This window comes from Chelmon rostratus, chromosome 6 (genome assembly GCF_017976325.1).
Source record: "Chelmon rostratus isolate fCheRos1 chromosome 6, fCheRos1.pri, whole genome shotgun sequence".
Taxonomy (NCBI): Eukaryota; Metazoa; Chordata; class Actinopteri; order Chaetodontiformes; family Chaetodontidae; genus Chelmon; species Chelmon rostratus.
The window spans coordinates 21,085,405-21,112,622 of NC_055663.1; the positions used below are offsets into that span (position 1 = coordinate 21,085,405).

Here is a 27,218-nt window from a genome sequence, read left to right on the forward strand (position 1 = left end):
GCATTTTGGCAATAATTTCACAAGAGCATCAGCCTCAAATAAGTGAATTTTGCAGGTTTCACTCTCATGTGTTGTTGACATTTGTTGTACTTCCTCATCGTCTGACGGCTGCTGCATGTGCAAAAGTAACAGTAATAGCTGCAGTATTGAAATGGTAGCCCTTCCCTTCCCGTTGCTACAAACCAGACTTGAACATTTGATGAAGATAAGGAGATTAATAAGGTGCTATTTCATGTGTGCATGAAAAAAATATTCTGTTTACAAAAAAGTCAAAACACATCTACAGTATGTTGTCCTCTGCTTGTCCTCCCAATGTGACGCTACCTCTGTTTGGGGTCAGTTAGAGCCTGGAGAGGCGTAACTCCCTGTTGGACCTTTTATGAACAAACTGTTCTCCAATAACAGAAACTCAGCAGATATTTTGGATCCAGAGGGGTGGTGCCGAACAAAAGCACTGTCAACATCGGTCACAGATGAACATCATTTGTATTTAACCATGTGTTACAGCCCAAACAGAAGTGATGCTTCATTGTCTGCAGCAGACTGTCAGCTCAAAATCAGGTTTATAAGCAACTCTCATGAAGTAAGCAGAAGTTGTGGGGTATCAAGGTGATAAAACAATTTTAAGCACTACTTTGGAGCTGTTGAAGAGGACTTGGGACCTCTAGTCTGGTCCTCTGCAGCAGGAAAACAACTGAGCACAGAAACACGAACATAATCTGTTCTACCTTGAGAAGAATTCCCTCATGACCATAAGCTGGAGGGCAACAAAATGCTGCAGCCACTAACCAGACAATGCAGGATATTTTTTGGTGGGAGGATTTTGGTTGCTTGCATGCTCTGTTGTCTGCGTCATCACATGTGTGTGTGAGTAACTGGATTGCACCGTGTATACCTCGCACGCCTCTTGTTAGTGTGAAATGCGGCCGAACAAAGGCGACATTCTGTTAAGAGGTTTAATACACCCCGGTGACGTGAGCCACGACAGCGTGTTAAAATCTCCAGAAAGCTCATTTGATTGGAGCGTTAAGCTGTTAAAAATAATTAGCCCCCCCCTCCCTCCTCCTGTTATCCAGTGTCTTGCCTGCTAGCTCCACACACAAAAGAGAGGCCACAGCTCACAGCTATAGCCGAGTCTGGCCTTTGCCTCGTTCACTCTAACTCTGCTGACACGGGGCAACATTTTCCAGGCTGCTTAACAGCCACAAGTTTTACAATGGGAAAGTATTTTCCACAACGAAAACACTGCCACTGGTCATAATGTGTGCATTTCCTAAACGACTGTTTACAGGCTTTTATGACTGTTTTGCTTTGTTCACTGTGAGAACTAAATCTTTGTTTGTGCAACCAATCGATGTCCTTGACATCAATAATGGATACAAAATATGACTTGTCAGAAATTCTTGCATTATTTCTTACGGAGTCTTAACAAAGATCCCTGAGCAGATAAGAAAATCCCTCGGTGAGCGTCTTCTGTTTGCTGCTAGCTTTAATGTGTGATTCACGCCAGAGTCTCGTGTTCGTGGATCAAACAATGCAAGCGGATTTTTCACCGCACCACATGTGCGTACAGGCTATTGGCACCCCCATGCAGACCCCAGGGGCCCGACACCAACCCCCCAACCCCTTCGTACCCCGTCCAGTTGGGCCGTGCCTGTCTCCGGCAACATACCACCCAGCGAATAGGTGGTCAGCTTTGGACTGAGGCTGCAGTCCGCCACACATCACATGCAGCTGTTACAAAATGGACACTCTAGACTATGTAACATAATACCTAAAAATGACCTCATTCAGTCTCAGCCAGTTAAAGTCAAAGCTGACATGATTTCCTTCAAAAGCGCTGGCAGCCAGGCTGACAGTACAGTCTGTGATGCCTGTGAGGCAAAGTGCCAACAGCTTCCATCCTTGAACTACTGATAGCCCAGTTGGCAGGAGAGATAACTGTGTGATCTTGTGTGGTTTTCATGGATTTTGAAGCAGACATGGTGCATCGAAAGATGAAATTGATACTGTTCAAGGACAACTGTTCCACTATGGGATGGATGGGTCTGTGTTAGTAAGTGGGAGATGTGTGTATGTGTGAGGTATACGAGGATGTGAGCTTGCATTCTCCTACTGCAGTGACTTTCACTGTGAAATTGTTTCAACAGCTGGACTTGGCAGCTTGATGCTTCTGCACACTGTTTATACAGTAGCCTAGTGCATACAGCCCAGTACATCAATCAGTCAGTCAATCAGTTATGATATACAGTACGCACACACGGGAAAATGTGTTTATGCAGACTAATGAACCGCTTCCAGCACCAACTGACAGAAAACAGGACCACACAGATACCACAGAGGCAGCAATATGACACATGGTGTACAGTAGAGAATACATTTGTATGAATAACTACTGAAAAAACAAAAAATATGTTGCATGAGCCTCTATAGTAGCTGTAGAAGTTTGCCAGCCAGTGGTCATATGGCGCTTTACCGCCATCTTTTGGTCAGCAAGAGGCATTGCAACAGAAAAGTTTACCATATTGCTGTGTTTGTTCAGTTCCAGTGTCTGCAAGTGTGTGAAAGTTAAACCTAACTGTAAGAATATTGACTTTTAAAGGTGCTTCAACAAGTTGTGCCTCACAATTTAAATCTATTTGCTTAATAAATCACTACTCATTTCCTTGCACATCACATAAGGTGTTTAGACATGTGACAGTAGGACAATCACAGGAGTGAATAATAGGATTATTGATGGCTGAATTCCATTTAGCTGCTGAAGCGTCAGGGTCTTTGCATGCTGGCTCACTGCCACACTGTCATGCATGGCATAGTGGGACGCTTGAATACAACAGACCCAACGTTAATGTTATTAGTAACACCTGTGCTTTTCCTTCAATGGCAAGTCTTTATGTCTGCTGGGAAAAAGTGCAGAAATATAAAAAAAGACATACAGCATACACATAAAATAACCATACCAGCACATACACCCAAAGATATTGTACTCAATACAACCAGGAAGAATAAAGTGCAGTAAATACAGCAGTTAAGAGAGAAGAGATGGCAGTATTTTTGCTGCTTTCACTGATCAGCAGATTAAACACTCAACACAATTCTTTGCAGTTGTGAGCTGCAATTTATTGAAGCCTGGTGCTGCTAATTCCTGATATTTTGAACTCATTTTCATGCTCTTGGTGGTGACCTCATGCCAGCTTGTGTCTTGTCACCATCTCTAGGTGCAGTTTTGTGCAAACAAAAGACAAAATTACTTAAAATGACCTACTCGAACAAGCATTTCATAAAATAGAAGTGAAGGGGGGAAGCCGGCATTTAAACGCACAGCCCTCAGGCTAGGACCAATCAACGTCCCCGACTCACCTACACACTCACTCATACAATCATCCACTCCGCTGATCAGAGAGCCTCACCTGCAGCCTATTACACACTGATCGGAGAGAGACAGAGAGAGATCCACAAACACACAGAGATGAGGCACAGACATATAAACACATTGTCATGATACGACCTCTGGGTTGCAACACATCCGCAAACTCCAGTGTCAGCCAGCCAGGAGGAATTTAATGCACCTGTTCTTCAGTGGAAAACCTGTACAGACCCATTGGCACAGCAAACAGACTTTACAGTCCTCAGCATCACCTCCTATTATTTAAGGTTTAAATTTAGGCTATGTGTAACTTCTGCATGTCACTTATTATATTATTACCTTAGAAGTTTTCTATATTCTGCTCCATGAACTACACATATAGCAAAACCCACTACAGCAGCCTCCAGCAGGGACAGGGAATGTAAGCTCTTGCTTGATACAACAGGGGTCACTGTTTGTTCAGTTTACATTCAGTTGGGCACCTAGTTTGGTCCCCTTTACAGCATAATTCACCAGAAAGTCACTGCAAGTAGATGTGTGTAATGAGATGTGTTATGATCAGTTAGCCTTATTTACCTGTATTTTAAGCTGCAGATATGGTTGTAATTTTGTGTTGCAGTAACTGAATAACACATACATTCAGCGGATGCAGCTGTACTTCTTTTAATGATGCATATAGTGTTGCTTTGTAAGCAGTCAACAACACAGACAAGTGTCTGAGATACAGTTCAGTTAAAATCTGGATGTGGCATGCTCTTTAGAGCAGGGTGCAGGTGCAGATCGTTCTGGAATGTCTGTGCTGTTAGCTCAAAGCAGACCGGGCTTCATGGTAAACATCAATCATTAGCGTCTTTTATGAGGATTCTCTGTGCAGGTTCGTGTTTTTCGGCACAGTCATTAAAAGATGTCTGGTTTATGCTCACAGCAAGCAGGCTAGGGAGGCTTTTTCCTAACTCATCCATAGCCTGGAGAGTCTTTAAGTTTCACTGGAAATCTGCTTTTAAGGGGAGTTGTTGTTGCGCTTCAGGACTCCTCCAAATCCTCAGATTAGATTTTAGGAAACAAGGCCGGCTTCTGGCAAGAAATCAAAGCAGTTCTTGAGGGACCAAAGTATCTGTTTTCATTTAATGTACAAAGCTATCTCTGTGCAATGAGCCCTGGAAAAGTGGCTTGTATAGAAACAGTTTGCCTTCTGCTGAAGTACCTGCGCCTTTATTACGAGTCATTACGGTGACATAATTCCACGAAAATGGTACTTTCCACCTCTTGGTGAAGTTTTCAAAGCTTGCGGGGAACTTACCTCATTCTTTGATTTGACATAACAATTTGATGAGTCACTGGGCAGTTGACAGCTGTTTCCAGAGCTCGAGATCACGTGTACTTCAGTGAGAAATGGATTTAAAGGCATTTGCTCTGTTTATGTGTCCCCTAAGTGGAACTGAACTCTAGAAAGTCGTGTTGTGGAAATGCAACCTGCAGCACTAAGTGAATGCACATGGCGCCACAATCTGGCGAGCACAAGCACCCACCCAGTGCTGACCTGCTGCCCTTCTTTATTAAGCAATTGGTCTCTTTGTAGTGGAGAGAAACTTTGCCATAGTGATAGCAAAGACTGGAGTCTTTTACACACTAAATTTTATTTTAAGACATTGCTTATTGTCTCCATGTCACAAGCTCCCCTTTCTTTCATTTTACATGTTACGTCACTTGGATGTTTGAACTTCACTGTGCAGAATGATGGATGTGCAGACTTTGACACTAGAAGGCTGCTTTTTTCCACCGGCTGAAGGGGGAAAATGTCTCTGTGGTTATCTTAGATCATGCTCATCGTTTCAGAAGTGTACTTAGGAGCATGATTTTGTGACATCACATCTAGTTTTGAAGCCAGTTGTGGTCCAAATTACACAAGGGTGATGTGGAGACTTGAAGCCTCCACTGTGACAATGAGAAAGGCCTTTTCAGTGAAGAAGGAGACATCTTGTGTCTAACAGTTGAGATTTGGAAATAAACAACACCTACAAGTTGATAGATTGCAAAAGGACAAATTATGAATTTTTTACAGAAAATTAAAAATATTTTTATTTTTCTGAAAACATGTTTTGAGGGGATCTTTGATGTTTTAACAACAGCCATGCTAGCAGCTCTGTAAGGGTGCACTTAGGCAAAGCAGTGATTGAAGCTAAAAGCTAACATCAGCAGGCTAACACGCCTGCAATGACAATGTTAATATGCTGATGTTTAGCAGGTATAATGTTTTACTTACTTATATAACCAGCTGCACCAAATGTCATAGCAATGCAGTCACTCATTGAGGAGATTCAACAAAATATTATCATAGTGGCGCTAGAGGAAAAGTCAGGGGATCATCAAAGTCAGTGGGGCTGCACGGGGACCACAATGTCATGGAAATCCATCCATCCATCCAAAGTTGTTTTTTGTTTTTTTACACGTATTATGCAACTAAAATGAACATAAATCAACTTGTGAGTCAGCTGCAAAGCATTTTTTATTATTACTTATTTTTTTACAGCGTTAGTACAGTTGGAAGACGTACAGTATTGGTACGATTAGTAATCATAGCACCAGAATCATTCATTTTTATACAGGCTACATACACACTGTAGGTACATATGATTTTTAAAAACATCTTTGGATAAAGCATGGCAAACAAGCACACGGTTTCTCTACTCAGTACCAACGCCCATTCAATATTTAGCACACTGTTTACAATTCAAGTATGAATATTAAAAATACACATATATCATAAGTTACAAATCTTAACGGTTATTACAAAAAAACCAAACAGGATTACATTTCTACAAAATTTATGGCACATAGTGCATCAAGTATTCTTTAACTTTCTGATACAGACCTCATAGAACAATTGACCATCATAAACATGAATGATGGCCAAAGGTTTTCTAGCTGCTCATTGACTTTATTTTCAGCCATTCTTTAAATCAAAAAGAAGCTGCATTGTCTGAGAGGAAAAAAAAATCTGCATCTATCTTCTAACTTTGGTTAAAGCTTAACATCAGAGTACCAAACGTGTTAGGTTGCTTGATAGCTGTAGTAGTGGTCACGGTGAATGTCATTTATGATGAGTTAAGATTTCCTCGTGCGGCGGTTTATCTGATATATCTGGCAACCTTGCAGCTAGATTTTCGGCTACATTAACGAGAGGACCATTACATGCATTACAGGAAGATCCCACATCTGCTGAAGAGTCAAAAGCCAGTGTTTTCCTTCTCAAGATCAGAGGTAATTCCAGTAGTTCAAAAGCACCATTCAAAAGATCCTCATTTAAGGTTAGTGGTTACACACTACTAATAGTAGTCGGCTAATACCTTTTTTAGCAAAGCATAAAAAAGACAAGGAACATCAGACAATGGCTTCTCCGTTGGTAGTAGTCATTGTATCTTAAAACACAGAACATATCTACAGTCACTACAGAATAAATATGGTCAAACATAAATATATTACAACACATATCTCAGTAGAGTATGGATGTCTGTGAGAGGTAGGGGTTGCAGGAACCTACAGTAGGCCCAGTGGAGGGTGTGAGGTGAGACATCCCACCTGATACTGTGTCACGGCGTAACAGATGAGAACTCGTCTGTGTGGCGCAGTTGAAGAAAAACACATCCTCGTGGTTTAAAAAAGCCACAGAAAACTATTACACTGTACTTCAACACTAGAAAATCTGGAATATTCACAGCACGAGTGTTTATTCTATCTCCAGGCGACAGTCAGGCGACTGTCCACGCAGGTTTAAGCAGTGTTGTGAAATACCTGACAGCAGACAGACTTTAATATATTTAAGAAATACACAACAATGAAAACTAAAAATTATCTGTAGTTGTTCTAACGGCTCCTCACGAAGTTTGACCTCTGACGTAAGGCAGGTCTGGAAGGATATCAGTAGTTAGTCGCTATTTCCTAGGAACCTTGAACCCCAACGGAGCAAGTTAACAGTGAAGATCGATACCACTGACGTGCCTGTATAGTAAATATGAAGCCAGTCAGCTAGCGGCCAGTTAGCTTAGCTTAGCATAGAGACTGGAAACGTGGGGAGACAGTCAGTGTGGCTCTGTCCGGGGTAAAGATGCTGGACTAAAGGTGCAGTCACTTCCGGTTTGCGTGGCAACCTCTGAGTGAAGCCCTGATGTTACTGCACCCATATGAGAAACTGTCCTGCAGATTCAGACAGAGCTAGGCTAGCTGTTTACATCTATTCCCTCTTTTGGTGCTAGGCTAAGCTAATTGGTTGCTGGTCGTAGCTTCACGTTTTCTGTACATACATGAGTGGACTCGATCTTCTCGTCTAACTCTCGACAAGACAGTAAATGAGCTGAGATGTCAAACTATTCCTTTGAACTTGTGTGAGGGCGAGAGGATCTACAGAGCAGCTCATTCAGCAGTTTTTATTACTTGTTTTTTATGCCAGATATAAAAAAACACAACAGAACCATCCCTCACGTACTATTTCAATGTCTGTCTGCAGCACTTCTTTGTCACCAGAGGATTGTGATGATTATTAGATACATACAGAATATTGATTTCTATACTGTCTCATTGATTGCAAGTCAGTTATGTAAGTGGTAGCTAAATGCTCACAGTGTAGCTTCTAATTCTGGCCTTTTTTTCTTTACCAGACATTTTTGTTTCGAGAATACGCTTCACTTCACAGAATACCATTAGAAGTTTTTTAAAGATGAGAGTTTCTTTCTTGAACAGAGAGTCTATTTAGGTTCTTCTGCCATTTGAGCAGTTGCTTTCCCAGTGTTTTGAAGATTGTATCCCTTTGTATGATGCTAAAAAATGCGTAACAGCGTCAGAGAAAGAGAGCATTTTTACGTTGCAACATTGTCGGCAAAGCAAATACAGCCAGTTCTCCTTCAGAGTGAGCAGTTTGGATGAAGGACCTTGCAGTGGCACGTGGCACAGTGTCGTGCATGTTTTAGCTGCCATTCGGGAACTGGGGATGTTACTGTGGGATGATTACCGTTAAATGCTCCTCCGCCACACTCACAGATGACTACGGGGTCCAACAAATCACGATTATTGCATGCTCCTGGACTACTGTCTTCGGGATAGATTTAGGGGTTTGGTCTCTGCATGGCCCTCAGTGGACTTGAAGGAGTAGGCCGTTGTGAGCCTGGGGAATGCACTTCCCACAGAAACCACCACAGCGACCGTAGATTCTTGTTCCGTCCTACAGACAAAGACAAATGCGAGAGGAAAGAGTGGGCAAAGGGCAGCTTTTTACGCAGAGAATGGAAGCTTCATAAATGTCAGCGGGGATTCCTCTCCAGTGAATCAGACAGAAATACGGTATGGCTTTTCAGAGCAAACAAATCTCATTCCGCTCCTCAAAAACTCAACATGAAGCACAATTACAACCCAGGAACTACACATTTGAAACATAATCCACTCCTTAAACACTAAATAGCATCATTCATTCAAAAGACAACCATTTCATAAATCTACTCGTAGCTTCTTACCTCAGATCTGTGGACTTTGACAGAAACATAGTTGCCCTGAGATGTCCACTTGGTGGCCTCAGCCACTTTGAGGCCAGTGCCGATCAGATTAATGCTGAACTGGCCCTGAAAACACACATCGGACTGAGTTATTTCTGAGCAGTTATTAAACCAGTAAGGCCAAACTCAGTCATATTTGCAAAAAAAAGGTCTGTGGGAATAATTGCAAACGGAGCACACACTGCTGTAATATACTGCACTATGCAGTGAGCACCTCCGATGCAATATCAGAGTTATTGGAAGTCTCTGACAACCGTACATATGGCACAAAACTGACAAATGAAGCATTTCTCTGAGGCCACAATGTCCAGTTTTTCACCAACCTGTGGACACTTGGCTGCACTATAACAATCTCCCGCTGTAGCAAAGGGCACAGGTCGACCAAGAAGAGTCTGGGAAAACTGCAGGTCTGTGACTGGTGAACAGCAGAGATACAAATCCGGAGTCATAATGTGCAACAAACACAGACTGAAGACAGCTGCTCTCAGCTAAATAACCACACAGAGCATCAGTAACTACAGTTTGTGGATTTGAACTTCATTGCAGGGCTGATGTCACTTACATGTTTTTATTACACAAAAAAGCTCTTAAAGTGAGATTTTGGGGTTTAAATCCATTCAATAATTCATCTGTTTATCAATTCAAACCTATTTAACTTTTTACATAAAAGTTATGAACTAATACTCCTACTTGCTATGAAATGTAGCTCTTAAATGCAGACGACCTGCATTTTTTGTGCATTGCTCCTCCATAAAAGCAATAAATAAAATAAAAAAGAGATTTATTACACTTGGAGATTATGAATCCAGGTATTTTACCGCCCCTACATACAGTACATCCCCCATTACAGTAGATTTGTGAGTAAACTGGTGTAAATCAAGTCTTTAATCTGTATCTGAACCTTGTCTGCCTGACTGATTTATCCTGCACTGTCACACATGATAACCATGACCGGTACCTTTTCCTGCCCTCGCTTCACGTTGCCTGTATAAAGCGATGATAACATTCACTAGATGCTTCCCCTCATCTTGAACTCATTACCCCCCACCCTAGCTCTCGTCAAGCCGCCTGAAAGCGAAATTAGTACCATGCAGAGGGAGGGAGGGTGGGAACATGTGCTGTCAGGACCCAGACCAGACGAAGAGGATGGGAGGATGACTGTGTAGGTTCTAATCCAACTTCCCCTTAGCACACACACACACACACACACACACACACGCTTGCACACACACACTGTACACTAATCCGCATTTGCTAATCAAAGGCATACTTGGACACAACAGGGAAGGTGGAGCTGTCTTTAGTAATGAGCAGAGGACTATGCCCTGAAGACGTGTGTGTGTGTGTGTGTGTGTTAGTGTATGTGTGTCTGTGGATGTGTGGCTGCTCGCGTGCTAGTTTGAGCAAGTGTTTGATATTGATGCATGCATGGGTGTGTGCGCCTCACGTCTTTGCATCTTTGCGTCTCGCCAAAGAAAAGACGTGCGAGGCGGCATCGCATATTGTTCGTCTGCGCTCCAGAGCAGGCACGCACGTCTGCACTGTATGTGCACGCATGCATTCCTTTATTCCCGCGCTCACGTGTTTGTGCCGAGAGGCCCGGGTTTGAAGTCCTCGCCTGGCGATGTGAACACGGAGCGCGGAGAGGTCGTTACTTTGATTCTAGAGGAGAGAGTGAGGGGAGAGCGGCACGTACTGCACTCGGACAGCTGGGGCTTTTGGACGAGGCGTTATTAAGCACTGCACAAGGCATCTGAGGGTTAAAACAACACCGATGTGTGGTCTCATTACAGTAGACAATGTGAGGCAATCACACTGTAATTACGCACTCATTATCCTCAGGGAGCTCAGGTCCAGACGAACTTTGTGGAAGAGTGTGTATCCCGCTGCTGAGTAGTCGTTCCTACAGTCGCAGTCTTGCCTTCGGCTGCCGTTATACGGACACTCAAAGGGGTTCAGCAACCTTTGTATGAAGGAGAATGAGTATTAGAATTTACTTAAGACAAACAAAGGGATCTGAACACTTGCTAAACACACGCTAGATTTTATGCACATGGTGTAAACATGATAATTCTGGTTTACACATTACATAATCTGATTCAAAGCTGTCAGTCATCGCTGCATTACACACCTGTGCCCATACACCTCGGAGTAGTTGTCTGTCTGACCGCTGCGTAAGGTCACATACTCCTTGGGGAAATCAGTCTGCATCTCAGCACAGTAAATCTGAGGCCAAACACATCGAGACACATATGAGGGCCTGCGGGGAAGCTGCGGGCTGAGTCATGAAGTGTGAAGGAGCAATTCTGACAGGACACACACACCTGTAGGATCCGGGACTTGACTTTCAGATAGTATTCCCCATCTATCTTCACGCCCCGTCTCATCTGGACCTCTCGGCAGGAAGCGAACAACTGGCCTGGGAGAAGAAATATGAATGCGGGAGGGAGAGATTTGACTGCAACCGGAAGGAAACAGGAAACTTTGACAGTGAGGCCTGCCACCAGCCTGAACGGCATGATTTTTGGCTACTCTGCGTGCGCACTCCAGTCCGTAAATCTGTCGTCAGCAAATGCCAGAAAGACTGCAAAAGCTAATAAATGAAACACAACTATGAGGAAGGACTGTAAGCTGGCTCTCGTCTCCTTAAATGAGAGCTGTTTCATTGTTTGTGTTGCCTCCTCTGTTTTCCCAGAGTGCTGTAGAGCTCATATCACGCTGATTAGCTGATTAGCATTAATACTTGACGGCAGAACTGGCTGTCACCCGAGCATATCATTTTAATTTCGCCAGTGCCTGACTTGGCAGAAGCCATGTCGGGAATGAACAGGCCAGTGCGCCAGTACTGAAACATCAGAAATGCGGGGGAGCGAACCTACAAACTTTGGCCCGCTGCCGGCTTTTACAGCGCTCGCAAGTTCACAATGAAGGCTGCCTCGGCCCAGATCACACCCCTGAGGCATTTTGACAGACTGCATGACGATTTGAAGAAAACTGCTGACTGTCTATTTATTGTTCCACTAAGCAATCACTCCGAGAGGCTGGAAGTGGAGGTCGCTGTTCTGCCTAATGTGTTAAAACAAAGCAAAAAGCTGAGCTTCTATAAACACAATCAGATACGGCGCTGGCTGCCACATACACACCACAGTCAATTTAATACCATCTCTCTACACATTCCTGGTTGGCAGTAAGCGCTACACAGATCAGAAAAGTTGGTAGAATTTTTGGAGTCATGTACTTAGCAGGAAAAACAAGACCTCTGGGTATTTGAAATAATGGAAGAGAAGAGAAGGAGTTTGGCTCACATTCTCTGTCTTGACATGCAGCTTGAGACTCAGGTCTTTCTGAGGGACGGCAGTGTTTGGATGGTTGGCCTTTGGAGGTCACGCACTCCACCCTGCGCTCCATCACTCCTGCCCCGCAGGTCTGCGAGCACTGGTGCACACACAAATACACACAGAGGCATTCAATCGCACAGCAACGCAACAATGAACGAACAAGCTGCGACCGGATCCAAATCCACAAATGAGGTTTATCAGCAGAGCCGTAAAAATGCAGAAGTCATCAAAATGTTTTGTGAAGGCGGCGATTAGCTGGAGAGGATTTCTCACTGCCTAATGAGTGTTTTCTGGTTCACCTTGCTCCACGGGCCAACTTTCCAGTAGGTTGTGTGCGGGCAGTCCCTGAGGAGGCACGGCCGGGTGCCAGGAGGGTGGGGCTCGGAGCAGCGGGCGCTGGCGGAGGAGGACTGGGCAGCGGCGTACGGGCGCGGAGCCCGGGAGGAGGGCATCACGGAGCAGGAGAAGATACGCTGCTGGTAGCCGACACCACAGCTGGCAGAGCACTGAGCAACGGGAGGAAACACACAAACTGACAGTTACTACCAATAATAATAATAAGAAGAATCGTTTTCCATTGATTCTCCCTTGTATTATACTCATCTCAGTGGAATTATTGATGTTGTGCTGTAGTCTAGTAGTCAGATAACAAACATTTAGATCTTTTCATCAATCATAATTTTGAGAAAATGTACCAAGCAAAATTATAATAATAATAATAATAAAAATATTAATCAGTGTCCATGTATCTCCAAAAATGTCAATATTTCACAAGCTAAGAAAAACAGCCCTGTTTTCAGCTTGGTGCCGATTTATTTTTGGTTAAAACGGAGGGTTTTAAATCGATAATTTAGCATGAAAAGTTGGAGAATTTTCTTAACCAATAAAGCAACACTCAATTCTTCAGTTTATCTGAAAATTTCTAAGCCGCCACAATCTGGAGATACATTCAAACAGCAACCAGGAGGGTTCCAGATTCTCAAATATGAGGATTTCCTACTTGTCTTTATTTTATATAATTTAAAAAATTGAATACTTTGGGGTTTGAACAGCTCAGTCTTTATCTCTTCTTTGATTCCTACCTGTGACCATTCCCCTGTAATCCACATGTAGTGGCAGGGGGCCGCTTTGCAGGGCTGGTGTGATGGCGGCTGCGACGACGGCTCACAGTAATCATCCTGCACAGGTGTCATCCCCGGGCCCATGCACGCCACCTTCCTGCTCCTCGCGCCGTCTCCACAGGTGGCATTACACTACAAGGAAATGTAACACGGGAAGAAATCAGCAAGAGTGAGGAAGAGTTGGCAGAGGGGGGGCAGTGTTGTACTTTCAGCAACAGCATCATTGACTTCTCAGACTCCTGCTTGCCTCTTTAGCTCTCCAAATGAAAACTGTATCATGTAAAGGTTTACACAAGTATTGAGTGCTCTGTGACAATGGCAACATTAACTCTCAAGGAACGCAGTCCCAAACATGTGTTCTGGTTACCATAAAAGAAAGAAGTTACGCAGGTTTCCCTCTGGCCCAGTAATGGTTTGCAGGAGCATTTAAGAGCGATGATATGGACCAGAATCTTAAAACCAGTGTCTGTAAAAAGTCTGCTGTCTGGATTTCTTGAAAAGCGAAAAGATTTCAGGGCCAGACTGTGAAAGAAACGAGGCTGTAAGTTCTCGAGGCAACACAGGCAGGAATCTGAACACTGCAAACATTCCTGCAGCAGGAGGACACAGCGCTATGTCCCTACATGGCGCCCCCCTTTTATGCCTCACTTTCGAGGACAAAGCACGGAACATTAAAGAAAACTGAGCGAGGGGAAAAAAAAACTGGCTAGCGTGACACAGAACAGTGATGTTCAGCAGGACAAAAGAGATGATGGCCATCAGTACTTTGAGGTTTGATATGATTTAACGACTGATGGTTATCAACAAAGCCCTTACGGTTTGACGCAAGAGAGCGAAGGTACCTGCGTGTCGTCTGTTTAATGGTGCAGAGGAAGAGCGGAGATCTCAGCCAATAAAAAACTTAATAAGATGGTTTAACATCTGTTCATCTGGGCGACCGAGAGCGAGGAGAGTGGGAGGGAGACTGTAGATAGGACAGGGGAGAAAAGAATGAGTCTGCACTCACTGCTTCCCATTCACCAGCGACCCAAGTGAAGTGTGTGCACTCTGCAGGCTGGCATGGCCGGACAGTGGCAGGACGCTGGTGAGCATCACACAGATCCTCTCTGACCCGTCCGCTGCCTTTTAGTCTGCAGTAAACGTCCCGGTTCTGAACTCCGACTCCACAGCTGACAGAGCACTGGCAAAACAGACACAACACACATCTGACTGAGAACAAGGCAGACGATGGTAACTCAGTTCGTGGTATGCACATTTGTGTTTGTGTTTCTGATGTTAAAGGAGCGTTCCGCTGATGTTACACATGGAGCCCACTGAGTGTTACTCAGCCTGTGTAAACAGTTGTATAATCTCTGCTCCTGCTCTGGAGGGAGCTTTACAATGTTGGAAAAAATAACCCACATGACCTTTCAGCTTGCACTTCAGTTTCTTTATTTGGATTTGTTTGGGGGTCATTTAGGAGGCAGTTGCATCATGGGAAATGTAGAATGGAGTGTTTTCGGAGTTTGAACAGTACTTTGGATTTAAAGTCAGCCTCTACTGCCTCGATTTTGACGTGTCTCTTGTGAGTCCTTAACTTTATGGACATGCAGTACTAAACACTGGAGTGTAACATGGCAATTACAGCACATTGAAATCTCCTTCAAGATTCTCTTAGGTCAGTTTCATTACAGACATCCTTATTAGAGGACCTGATTGATCAGGTCAAATGCATTGATGCATTATTTCCTGCAAACTTGTCCCAGTGGCTAACCACAGTACTGCAACAAGAAACATCCTCTGGGGCCCAAAACCATTGTCCCACATACCAACATTAAAAAAGAACATGTCTGCAAAACCTTCTTTTATTTTATAAGACTTTGCAAGTTGAATTTTTATCCCATGATGATTCGATATTTGTTAAACTTTGCCAAAGACTAGTTATTTTTAGGTGCTTGATGTCATCTCACTGTAAAGTCTATAGCATGGTCTGGAGGGTTCAGGCAAAGAAACAAGAGTTGTATCTGCATTTTGCTGCACAATGTGCAAGAGCAAACCAAGACGTGACACAGGTGCTGGGTCGGCGGCTTTCATCGCGATGATTGGGTAACATCTTAATGTATTCATGATGGTACAGCAAGCAGAAAATGACAAACACGTCTTCTGGTGGAACCGAGGAGGGTCATAAAGTCAGAGAACTGACTCGGTATAATGTCGGTTTAATGGCAAAATTTGCTAACATGAGCCACCATAAGCTGCTGGTCACAACCGACCAAGTAGAGCTGTGAGTGTATTTAATAAAGTAAGGGAATCTTGTATTGCTTTCAAACTCAAGTTGTCGGAATGATTGTGTCATTTCTTCTTGTTTCACAGACTTCATGTGATAATGTTTCAAAATGTTTGTTTGGTCTGTGGTGTGCAGAGTTGCTGCCGATGCTTCTGAACAATGCACTTAATAAATCCAAAGCCAGTTTGTCGCGCCTTTGTGCGACGTAGTATATCTGGGGGTCACACAAAGGTATATCTGAAACATCTCTTTGATGTGCTTTGAGAAGCATACCTGCATACTGAGGAAGCAGTCTGCGAGGCTCGAGCTGATCAGCCTGATTTCTCTCCGGCTCTCCTACAGACCTCAAAAGAGCCTCAGCGATTTCACACAGTCAGAAAATCTGCCCATTATACAGCGAGTATCAAATTTCCCGAAAACTTCCAGATGTATTTGCGTTGCTCGTGTTTCGCTGCAGTCGTGTGTTATCATTGCAGTGTGGTTGAATGTGAAGGGTCAAGTCCTTGGCTTTGGAAAGAGAACAAAAAGGACCGCAGGAAATCTGACCTTCACATCAAAAAAATGCTTTTTTTTAAATCTTACAAAGCATGAAAACAGAACCTGCTGTTAAAGCGATTATAGTCACTGTTAACTGCTACAGCTCAAGAAACCTGATTCTCTATACGTGCAAAAGGACCGGAGCCGCTTTATCAGGGACGGCGGGGACATCATGAAACTACAGATGAAAAATGAGGAAACCGTTTAATGATTTCATTACAGTGTTGAGTCAGCCTTGACTTACTTTAAAGGGTCATTTCACCCAAATTACAAAACACACTTTCTCACTTGCGTGCAGCGATGATTGGGTTTCGCCACCTTTGAGACTTCTGCTGCTGGTGACTGAACGGTATTCGTGCTGCACACAGCATTGAAATGTTACATCTGAAAACTCCAACAACGATGCGTCTTCAAGAACAAGTGTCCCTCTGGATAATCCACAAAACAAAATTGTTTTCTTTGGAACCGCTTTGCAGACCATATAAAAAGTGTTGACAGCCTGAGCTGCAGATTATCCAGTTAAACAGGAACACTGTTCTGGAAACAGATGTTGCTGTTTATTTTTTTATTTGCAATGCTGTATGCCCTACAAACAAAATGTAATTCTTCTGTGCAGGGAGATATATTTCAGATATGGATATCTAAGAAATATGGGTAATTAATTCACCTAGCTCACCTATGCAAACAATAGAAAATATATTTTAATGCAATTTGGATGAACCAACTCTCAAATATCAATTTAAAATATTACACAAAAAATATGTGTGCACAGCATTACAAACAACCAGTAAATGCAAGGAAATGATTCTTGTGCCCTTGCTTCAACGGGCGGTCCACACCCCCACAGCTTTGCCCATTACACCCCCAGTCAGGGGGTGAGGTGAGTGGGAGAGGGCCGGCTAGCTGTGGAATAACTCAAACAGTGGGTGCTGAGGTTTCAAAGTTGTCACATGCATGGATATTAAGATATAAAACATGTCTTTATGCTCTAGTTGAGGATTTCATGGTTGCTGGTGGTATGTGGAGGAAGATGATTGCTTCCAGACACCGGCGAGGGAGAGAGTGAGAGGGGAGGAGGACACCCTCAAAGAGTGGGGAGTGGCAGGGGAGGGAGGCAGACGTGGGTCTTCACGGATCTTTTGGGATTTAACAGTTTCTTGGAAATGAAGAAGGGATATGCTAGATTTTCAAAGAGGAGATGGAACAATTTTGAGTATAACTGGAATTAAAAAAAAATGAGTGATCAGTAACCAAGGGGCCACTCATGGTGATGAACCCAAAAATAAATATCACACAACTCTGCTTTTCACCTCAGCTTTATACCATTTTCTTACCTATTGTTTTGGTTTCCTAGCCCGTTACTTTACTGATTTTGTCACTGCGCTCATCTGCTGCATCTCCAGCTGCAGCATGCAGCTGATTTAAATGAAAAAGCTCTAAAAACCCACAATGCACTCCCTGCCCAGCACCGTGCAGCAGACAGACAAAGTTAGCAACTAGTCGTGCAACATACTGGAGCATTAAGCAGCCGGATATATCCCTTCAGAGTTGGTGAAGAGAGTGAATATTGGATTTGCATTCAACAAACGGACACAAGCATCTGCTGGATGTGTAAATAGGCAGCTATTTGCTAACAAGTTAGCAATATCAACTTAAAAGCTGGTAATATGTGAGCGTTGTGTTCACAGATGTTTCCCATGATACCGCAGGTTTGAGAGGCAAACAATTCAAGCTCTTTGTACTAATCTTTGCACACTGAAGTGCGCTGTTTCCTCAGGGTAATCTGACAGAGCATGACACAGAGCACGACAGAGCCTTCCTCCTTTCAGACCGCCCTACGACTTGTGATAAATTTGACTTGGAGTATTTTCCTCCCCGCGGGAACTCGACGTGACTTGCGTCTCCCCTTTGTAGGAGATAGCGCGGCTGTGTGGTCGGCTCCACGATGACTGCGACCTCACCCGCCACCCACCCACCCTCGGAGGCTCCTGTAGGCACGGCCTTTGCCCTGCCAGCGTCTGGTTGCACTAGTGTACAATTGTACAGAAACCTGCTGTGCTGCGGGAGGTGTGTCATTCTTAACATCATGCTTTCATCTGTGTGGGAGGCCAAGCTCAGCTGGGTCTCCATGTTAACTGTGTTTCATTAAGACAGCTAATTTAGATAGACAGATAGACAGATAGATAGACAGAGAGACACACAGATAGATAGATAGATAGATAGATAGACAGACAGACAGATAGATAGATAATTTATACATAACAGCTGCTCAGTGTGTGGTCTGATGAAAAGCTTCAAAGGGATAAAGGTATAAAGCTCGACTGCAGATTACACTAAACAACTATTTCAACACTTAGTGTGAATATTTTAAACCTGACATCTAAACAGTTTTACAAATCCAGCCTGCGGTGTTTAGTTCACACTTGAGGAAATGACACATTACTCTTGAAAAAGAATAAACTGAGCGGTGATTGGACAGGTGCTCTGTGTGTACATGTCCTACATCTGCGAACCTCTGGGAAGTGTTTGTGCTTGCGTCTCAGCTGCTAGCAGCAGTTACTGTTTGTATGGTCCCTGGGAGGCCCGGGCGAGCTTGCGGACCCCGAAGGAGACGGCGACGTTAGCAAACATACCTCCCTCCACCTGTTGGCTTTCCAACTGGGGCATCCTCGCGCCCGACAGGCCTTCTGTGTCCGCGGCCGAGGCAGATGACTGCAGCGCTCCTCCTCTATTTTGGTCTGGTTCTGATAAACACAGGCTATCTCCCGCTGCTTGGTCCCCCGGCCACAACTCACTGAGCACTGGAGTGGGAGAGAGGGGGGATGGGTGTTGGGTGGAGAATGAGAGGGGATATTAGCAAAGTCCTGCTGAAGAACACAGCTCTCTGCGTCTGCTGATGGTGGTCACGATCATAGTGACAAACAGGTATTACAGAAGTATAAATACTGACGTTGGATTATGCTGTAATGGATTTTTAAGTGAAGCTAATATTTTTTGTAAATTACAGGGTAATGTATTAACTGTCTATTAACTGTTAACCATCTAGAAAGTAGTTTCAATGAAAATGTTGGATATCGAGGTGTAGGGATTATCCAATCAGCTGCTGAATATCTGCTATGAAATCACAAATAAAATTCTATTTGCTTTCAGAGAACTTAGACACATAAAGAATAAAGAGAGCCACAGACGTAAAGATATAAACGTACAACAAAACGTTTCCATTAGTACAACATCTACTGCATGTAGACCTCAACACAAGGTGCACCCAACAGCTTCCTCGTTGCATTTCACGGTCAAGTGAACGCGCCGCAAACAAATCTGGCCAAACAACTTAAATGGATTTCGCCAAAACACTCGCGCGCCGCTGGAATGCAGCCAGCTGTTTAACCTGCAAACAGAGGAATTACTTTTAGAGCTGCTGTGAGCGGCAGAGGCCAGAAGAAGAAAACGCGCAGAGCGAAACACGGATGCATGCGCACGGCGAGACAATCATCTGGTACGAATAAGGAACCGAGGAAGAAAAAAAACCCTGATGAATAAAAACCAGACACCCCGATGAAAGCTCTGAAAAAGGCCTTTGCCTGAGATCGTGGATGAAAATGTTCTTCGGTCCCCATGAGGCCAGACAGCAATTAGGGTGCCCGCTATTTCTGCTTGACGAGTGAGCGCCCCCATACAAAGCCACTCCAAAAATGGGGTGCTGGAATCGAATACACAAGTCGAGGAGAGTTACATTTTGTCTTAGCATATTTTCCAGTCCAGATAATCAACATAATATTGCATTGTCCTCTAATTATGATCTCAGAATGTTGCATAACACCAAACACATGATTTCTTTCCCCTATGTGCTCATGGTACTGATCATACTACAGATGATGGGCCGTGGAAAGACAACTTTGCAATTTTAGGTTTTCCTTCTGCAGGAGGTAAAATGAATTTAACATCTACGGATCGAGGTTTGGGTCTCCAGCTGAACCCTTCAAACAAAGCAACCTCCAGCCTGTTCTTCTTAAGTGTGGTGCAGGGCTGTGGTTGACACTGCACACACACGCATCATACACATTGTAATTACCGAGGCATTTTAAACACAGGGCTGCCTCAGCTGACGGAGAACATCAAAGCCGAGGCCAGAGCCGAGCGACTAGTCCCTGAGCGTGGATTCACATACCCGCTGCACACTCACTCAAAAATGATAACAGAACTCCCTCTACCTCAAACAAGAGCAGAGACAGGCAAACATGTTGGGGGGTGGGGGGGTGGGGGGATGAAGCGGAGGGCTAGCCCCTCCTTACTGCTGTAAAAGCAGGAGGAAGAAAAAGAGAAAGAAGAAAAAAAAGGGAGGAAGAAAGGAAATCGCAGCCATACGGGCTACGCTCCCCCGGCTGAACTGTATCTGCATTTGAACGGTGGGAGAAGAAAGACGCTATATGGCGCTGTGCTCCTCCCTCCACCCTGCCAGCCTCATCTGTCAGCCATTAGTTAATCAGGGCTGGTAACACAGAGCACAGAGAGCTGGCACGGCTCGTGGGACCAGAGGACAGCTTCACCTCTGAGAGCAAGAAGAGGGCAAGGACTCAGGGACCTCGGCTTCACCGATCCACAGCTGGGCTGCTTCACTCACCAGCACCCACTCAGGTAAGAGTATTCCACTTATCACTTTCTGTCAGCCGCTACAAGTGTGACGAGTTAACATCTCTTTGGTTAAAAGACAGTACTGCCTGTGTTTGGAGAAATCTGAAATGGATGTCTGAAAGTTAATCATGATTGCAGTTGGTGCTTCAAACCTATGAGCCATCACACGTACTTTATCTGGACTTCTATGTACGTCATATTCAGGTCAAACTGGTCTCGTCCTGTGTCGCTCCTGTGTTGTGCGAGAGTGTTTTGAACACATGGAAAAATTCTCAGGGTCACTTTAACATGAAGGAGAAGAGCAAGTCCTTGAGAAAAACACATAAATGAACGGCGTCTCATGGGAAATGAACCACTCTTGAGGCAGTTTTGCCCTCCCACGTTGTCCCAGCAATTAATTTCACATGATTTGCTGGGTTAAATCTAGTATAATCCGGCAAGGTTCATCTAGGCATAATGTGGATTACTATAAAACGGAATGATTCCCCGCTTTTGGATTTGGCACAAAGTTGAGAATCAGCCAAGTACAACAGCTTTTGTGAAACAGGATTTTTTTTTTTTTTTTCCCCAAGCAGAACAGAACTTGTGCAGAGAAAGACATAATTGATATTTAAAGCCATACGTAATGAACAGGCAGCTCTTCATTATTCTACTTAGTGGCTCTGAAGCGCCATTCTTGATTTGACAGTGTTTCACAGTTCTGGAACAAATCACATAATTGAGTGCTAAACCAGAGCCAGCTAATTCATGCCTTTTCTGCATGCTATAAAACCATAAAACAGCCTGCAGAGGTTTGAGCAGACGCCTGATTTTGATTCGATTAACAATATATGACCTCATACCAACAGATTTCTTACAGATAAATTCTAACAGGATCATCAGACTGATTTCAGACACTTTTTTTTTAAACATGAATGTCTTTGTCTAGGACCTGCAGGCAGCAACTTCAAGAAGACCCCACCCATTGCTCCACTGCGAACAGGTAAGCCAATAAGACACATGGAAACATTCAGGCATCCAAGCTAGAGTTTTAATAACTGTCACTCAGCCAATGTGGCAATCAAAGCAGCTGATACTGTACAAAACTGCACATGAAGGTGAATTCCACAAATCCAACTAAGCCTTTTGGCTCAGATCAAAACCGCTTTGTGCGTAAAGGTGCCTTCATTTGATCGCTGACGATCAGTCTGCCCTGAAGCAGTGCATGAAAACATTTATTAGTGTGGGAACTATAATTACACTATAAAAGTCTTTTTGTTTGGCGATAGAAGCCAAATCGACTGTTATGAAAACAAACACTGGTTTATGTCGGGGCTTTAGAAATGAAAAATACCCTCATAAACATCATAATGCACATTTTTTTTTCCCAGCGTCAGATTTTGCCAGATTAGTGATAGAGATATTTGTTTGACATGCTGGCTTATCCCTAAATTTTGGCTTGTTTCCCAGCTGTTATGATGATGCACTGCAAAAGAAGGAATTAAAGCGAAGGCTCTTTTAGACCACCAAGTTTTTTGTTCTATTTTTCCTATATTTAGCGGTTCTAAGTGAGACCATATCTCAAAATGTGAGAGCCAAGGTCGAATTCCAATCACATTGCAGCATGTTCGCAATGCAAGAGGATGGTAATACCAAGCATATGGTAACTGTAGTTCCATAGACTCTTCAAAGGAGCTCAGTGTTGACCCGGAGCAAGAACAAACTTGCAAGTGCAGGCTGTGAAGGGAGTGTAGAATTATACCCTGGGCTACATGTTGTCAAGGCCGTGAGATACAGAATCTTCAACTAAAGCTAAATGCTCTATTGGACCAATCACGTTCCAAGCACAAAGTCTTCATTTATCTGCACACCAAATCAAGCAAGGAGCAAGCAGTAATAGTTGGGAACTGAATGCACTCTAAGATAGCGTCATGTCCTTTCTCAAAGCTTCATCAGTATCACCGTGTTCTCTGCTGCTTAGATTAAATCGCAAATCGCAGGAAGAAGGAGGTGAGCGCGAGGAAGATAAAGGGTCAAAGAACATTCGGGCTGCTTCTCTGTTCATGGTCTTGTTTTGCAGGGAGGTTTCAAAGACAGAAGTCAAAACAACACATGTTGTCAACATGTGAACAGCTGGTAAGAGCGGCGTCATGGGGCAGAGGAATGCCAAGAGTCATAGATCTCTTATCCATCAGGCCAGAACAGCCTCCCAGGCTTGTTTGAAACCACACACAGGAGCAGTGGGAAATCCTAACATTTATATATCCAACACATCTAACGCTAACCTTAACCAACCTCGGGCATTAAGCAACCTCTTTGAACTATAGAAATAACGTGATGAATTCAAAGTACATGCAAATAAATCCACATACAAAATATAGATGCAATGATCAGTTTCAGATGTGAGAAGTTGATTTCGCCATATTATTCATCCCACGATGGAACTTGATTGTAAGATGTGGAAATCATTTCCTGCCTCTGTCAACGCAAACCCTGACAGACAGTCACTTCCGATTGGCTGAAACTAAACGGCACATGCTTCCTGAGGTCTGACTTTGTCATCTTTAGAGAGTTAAATAAACAACCGGTTGAGTCGGCATATACACTTTCTTCAACATGGTTTCCTTTTTAAGTCAACGCCACTCAGAAAAGATACACCAAGCAACCATAAGTCAAAAAGAAATGACAAAACAGCCGAGTTTTTCCGCCTGTCTAAACATTCCACTGAGAGCTTTTTCCATTACTGTGTTTTACTGAAACATGCAGGCCTGCTCAGCACTCTGCTGCAGATGTGGCAAATGAGGAATAACTACAGAAACGATAGAAAAAAGGAAATTCTTGATGACAGACCTTGAAAAATACAAACAGCAGACCAGCCGTAAAGTTATAAGTGGTGACCTTTGACACAGGACGTTCAAGTCTAACTCCCTCTTCCTGCTAAATGCTACCCAGCTGTTTTTCTAATCTGTCACAGCTTCCAGCTCGACACGGCTTGCATACAGGGTGTAAGTATGGAAAAGATAAAAAGTGGAAGATCCTGACCTTTACATTTAGATTTATGAGAGAAAAAAACATGAAAACATAAAGTAATGCAAAAGAAATAAGTTAACAACAGGCACTGACTGGCATACTGGAAACCAGTGGCCATGATGAACCATTAGAAACAGACCTGACAGGTAGCTAACTCGCACTCACATAGTACGATACACCTACAACTAAATCTGCAGCCCTCTTCGGTCTCGCTAAAATATCACACAGTCGTGTATGTGCCAGTTTGAATGACGGACTATTAGCTAGTGGGTTAGAACACCCAATCCATCACTGTCGCTTGCAGAAGAGGGGGAAAAAAGCTCTTTGACAGAGACGTCGAGTCCCACAAACTCACTCCGTCAACTTGATAGTATTGACAGGCCCAAACAGGACCAGGCCCCAACAAGTCTGACGCGGGAGCCTCGTGTGAGGACGCTGAAGTGGAGCCTAAGAAGCGACTCCTAGAGGCTTAGAAGCACTTTCTAATGCTTGAGCGACGAGCTGAGGGAAAGCAGGTGCTCTCTGTGTGTGTCAAAGTGAGGCGTCGCCGATCGTTCGATGAGCCCGGCGTAGACCGGCCTAAACGCTTCCAGACTTTCATGCCCTGTCTCCTCTCATTTCGTCTCACTGCATCTGCTCCCAACTTGGATCACCCACAAAATAACATCTACCCTGACTAGATGGGCTCCTTTCTTAATCTCTCCCAATGACGTGAAAAAACCTCGCTGTGGCTCAGAGTCTTCCTCCTCCAAATGGGATGTTGCTCTTTTAACCGCTCTCTAACATACGACAAATTGTGAGGATGTTTGTGCGAGCGCTGGCAAAGGAAGCGATGTGCAATAAGTTAAACTTCTCTTTTTATCCAACTGCTTGACCTGAAAGAGACTTCCATTCCTAATGTGAACGCCATGCTGTGATCCAAATATTTTGAATCTTCAGATAACATCTCACAGCATCTGGTTTTCTGCCTCCCAAGTCTTAACGCTTTGCCAAAATCTGTAGGCCACGGTGCTTGACTTCTAACCAGCAAATCATCAACTGACCTATTTTGCTTTCTCTCAAAGGCCGAAATGAAACATTATCTCCCGACTCAGATTTAAATTAAAGCCATGACAAGAACCATGCCTGTGAGGACCGGGGGTGGGGGACGTTCCAGCCGCCGGTTCGATCGCTCACACTCGACTGGCGCATGGGCAGGATCAGGAAACACAAGCCCAGTGATGTCACGACCGGCTGACCCCAGGGTGACAGGTTTGGAGAGTAATCATGCCCAATGCCCTCGGGCCAAAGTCAAGTATGTCAGTGTTGTGCATGTGGATTTCATTTGAAGTATGATTAGTTCACAGACGATCCCCCTCCATGGGAAACCCGCTCTCCACAGGAAACGGTGTGTTTTTGTTAGCAACAAACAGCATAAATTACCAAAAACGGTGCCTTGGTTGCTAATTTATCACACACAGTCTTAGTGTTGCTGCTTTTGACGGCGACACTGCTTTTACGGCAATCGCCATTAGTTAATGACATTCACATCCCTGATCGTTTATGTTGAACTTCATGTCTGCAATCCTAAATTTGTGCAATAAATGTGATAATTGTTTTGTGTCTTTTCTTTTTTATACGTGACAAATGTGTTTTGATGACCCGGCTTTGGAAAATGAATCACTGATCTGGAGTTTTTAAAGCAGTCAGTGCAAGATTAGAAATGATGAAGAGTTCGGGGGGGAAAAACTGAGGCATAAACTGAATTATTATTCAATTTTTATTGAATTTTAATTGTGGGATTAATAAAGTTTTATCTTATCTGAAGTAAAGATTTAATAAGATTTGCTTTGGGACATTATTGTCCTTTTGTAACTGAATGGCGACATAAAATATTTTCTTCTTTATCAAATGTTTAACAGGAAGCGATGCACATTTGTGAATATTGTGGAGATGGTAGTCTGCCATCATCAATAAAGCCATTTCCCTGTTAACAAGTCTCTAGGTTTATTTCCTGGAATGTAGCCTATTTCTGAAACGTGAGAAAAAAATGGATTATTGAGGGAATGGCTGGACTAAATGCTCTACTAGTAACTGTATCAGCGGGATAACAGATGTGTTCACCACATTCCCCAGAAGGGATTAAACCGTGTACAAGAAGAAGGGAGTACAGAGAATACAGAGCGTGTGGGAGACATATTTTTGTAAGAATATATTTGCTAAATAAAAAATAATAATGACGAAAACTAATTCATGAGCTAATGCTGCAAACGGATGTGACCGACGTTGTTGATTAGGTAGCACAGGCAAACATTTTGGGGACGTGAACAACAGAAGAGGCCGTTACATGAGGTAAGACACCCTCTGAAGCCATGAGACATATTTGGACAATGTTATGTAATACAAGAAGCCCCAGACCATTTTTTTTTAATCCCCTCTGGCCTCTAGAAGAGCATCAGCTGCTGAACATTTGTCATTTCACTGGGAAAACATTTACTTTTTTGATGTATGAAATGATTTTAAATTGAAAAATGGTGTGAAGGCTTCCTGTAATATATGATAATGAAGCTGAAGCTGAAGCATTTTGATTATTGATTCTGTGTGTAGGCTAAACTGCTGCTTTAGACTGAGCTTCATCAAATGAAGGCTTCACTGCTGTCGGTTCATTACATATTTCACATTGTACAATTTATAATATTATCTATTTTGAGTTGAAGTCTATGATAACGTATATACCGCCTGGTGTTACTCCTCACATAGGTGCTTTAAAAAGCTACTTTAATGTGTTTTCCTTCAAATAATGACCCCTTTTAAAGAAAGCAGGACAATATCAACTCCATAATTCAATTAATCCTGTAAATGCTGGCTTTCCAGGGCTTGTTTTTGGATCTCCTCAACTAAACAAACCTTACCAGCATGAATTAATACCAATTATTGTTGCAGTAAAAGTAATGCTAAGGCCGTCTCATGCCAGAGCACCATTAACACAATGGTAAACAGATGTGCCACCCAGCGCCAAGGTTTGATTTGGACTGTGTATGTTTCCTCCAGGGAGATTACAAAATAAAACTTTAAAGCGCATAATAACAGGACAAGGCCTGCCGTGTTTTTACACTACATTATGCAGAAGTATGTAAATTCCGCAGATACTGATTTCAAACATACCCCCAAAAGTCTTCATTATTATAAAGATTACTGAAAGGGGCCACTAAACAGAGTGGAGTCAACTGAGGGTCAAATGCCAAAATACCTCATAATGACCTCCAACTTAAGTCTTTTCTATGAGCCGTCTAACTCCCCTACACACTATATACTGCATAAACAAGATGTATATGTTTTGCATATTAGTGCACTAAGAACCTACTTAAACACTGACTGCTGTGTCTAAACAAATGTTCCCCTGTTAAAGCAATAAACTTTTATTTT

General features: G+C 43.4%; 1 protein-coding gene and 1 long non-coding RNA gene across 3 annotated transcripts in view; one reads left to right on the plus strand and one right to left on the minus strand.

Annotated features, from left to right (window-relative positions):
• Positions 1-5,916: 5,916 nt before the first annotated feature.
• The window catches only part of LOC121607431 (A disintegrin and metalloproteinase with thrombospondin motifs 20), an 80,649-nt gene continuing 59,347 nt past the window's right edge, over positions 5,917-27,218 (minus strand). The window contains exons 31-41 of the mRNA XM_041938214.1: positions 18,806-18,973; positions 14,376-14,549; positions 13,331-13,501; positions 12,548-12,754; positions 12,216-12,345; positions 11,235-11,329; positions 11,042-11,136; positions 10,740-10,873; positions 9,234-9,325; positions 8,872-8,976; positions 5,917-8,582 (exon numbers count right to left, since the gene is read on the minus strand). Coding sequence (XP_041794148.1) covers positions 8,493-8,582; positions 8,872-8,976; positions 9,234-9,325; positions 10,740-10,873; positions 11,042-11,136; positions 11,235-11,329; positions 12,216-12,345; positions 12,548-12,754; positions 13,331-13,501; positions 14,376-14,549; positions 18,806-18,973 — 1,461 coding nt within the window. The 3' untranslated portion in view covers positions 5,917-8,492. The remainder of the gene's footprint in view (positions 8,583-8,871; positions 8,977-9,233; positions 9,326-10,739; positions 10,874-11,041; positions 11,137-11,234; positions 11,330-12,215; positions 12,346-12,547; positions 12,755-13,330; positions 13,502-14,375; positions 14,550-18,805; positions 18,974-27,218) is intronic.
• Positions 20,491-25,410, plus strand: LOC121607432. 2 transcript variants are annotated; one of them, XR_006006884.1, is made up of 3 exons: positions 20,497-20,807; positions 21,733-21,786; positions 24,878-25,410. It is a non-coding gene; the product is annotated as an uncharacterized LOC121607432 (long non-coding RNA). The 2 variants fall into 2 exon arrangements; XR_006006883.1 differs by having other exon boundaries at positions 20,491-20,807; positions 21,733-25,410.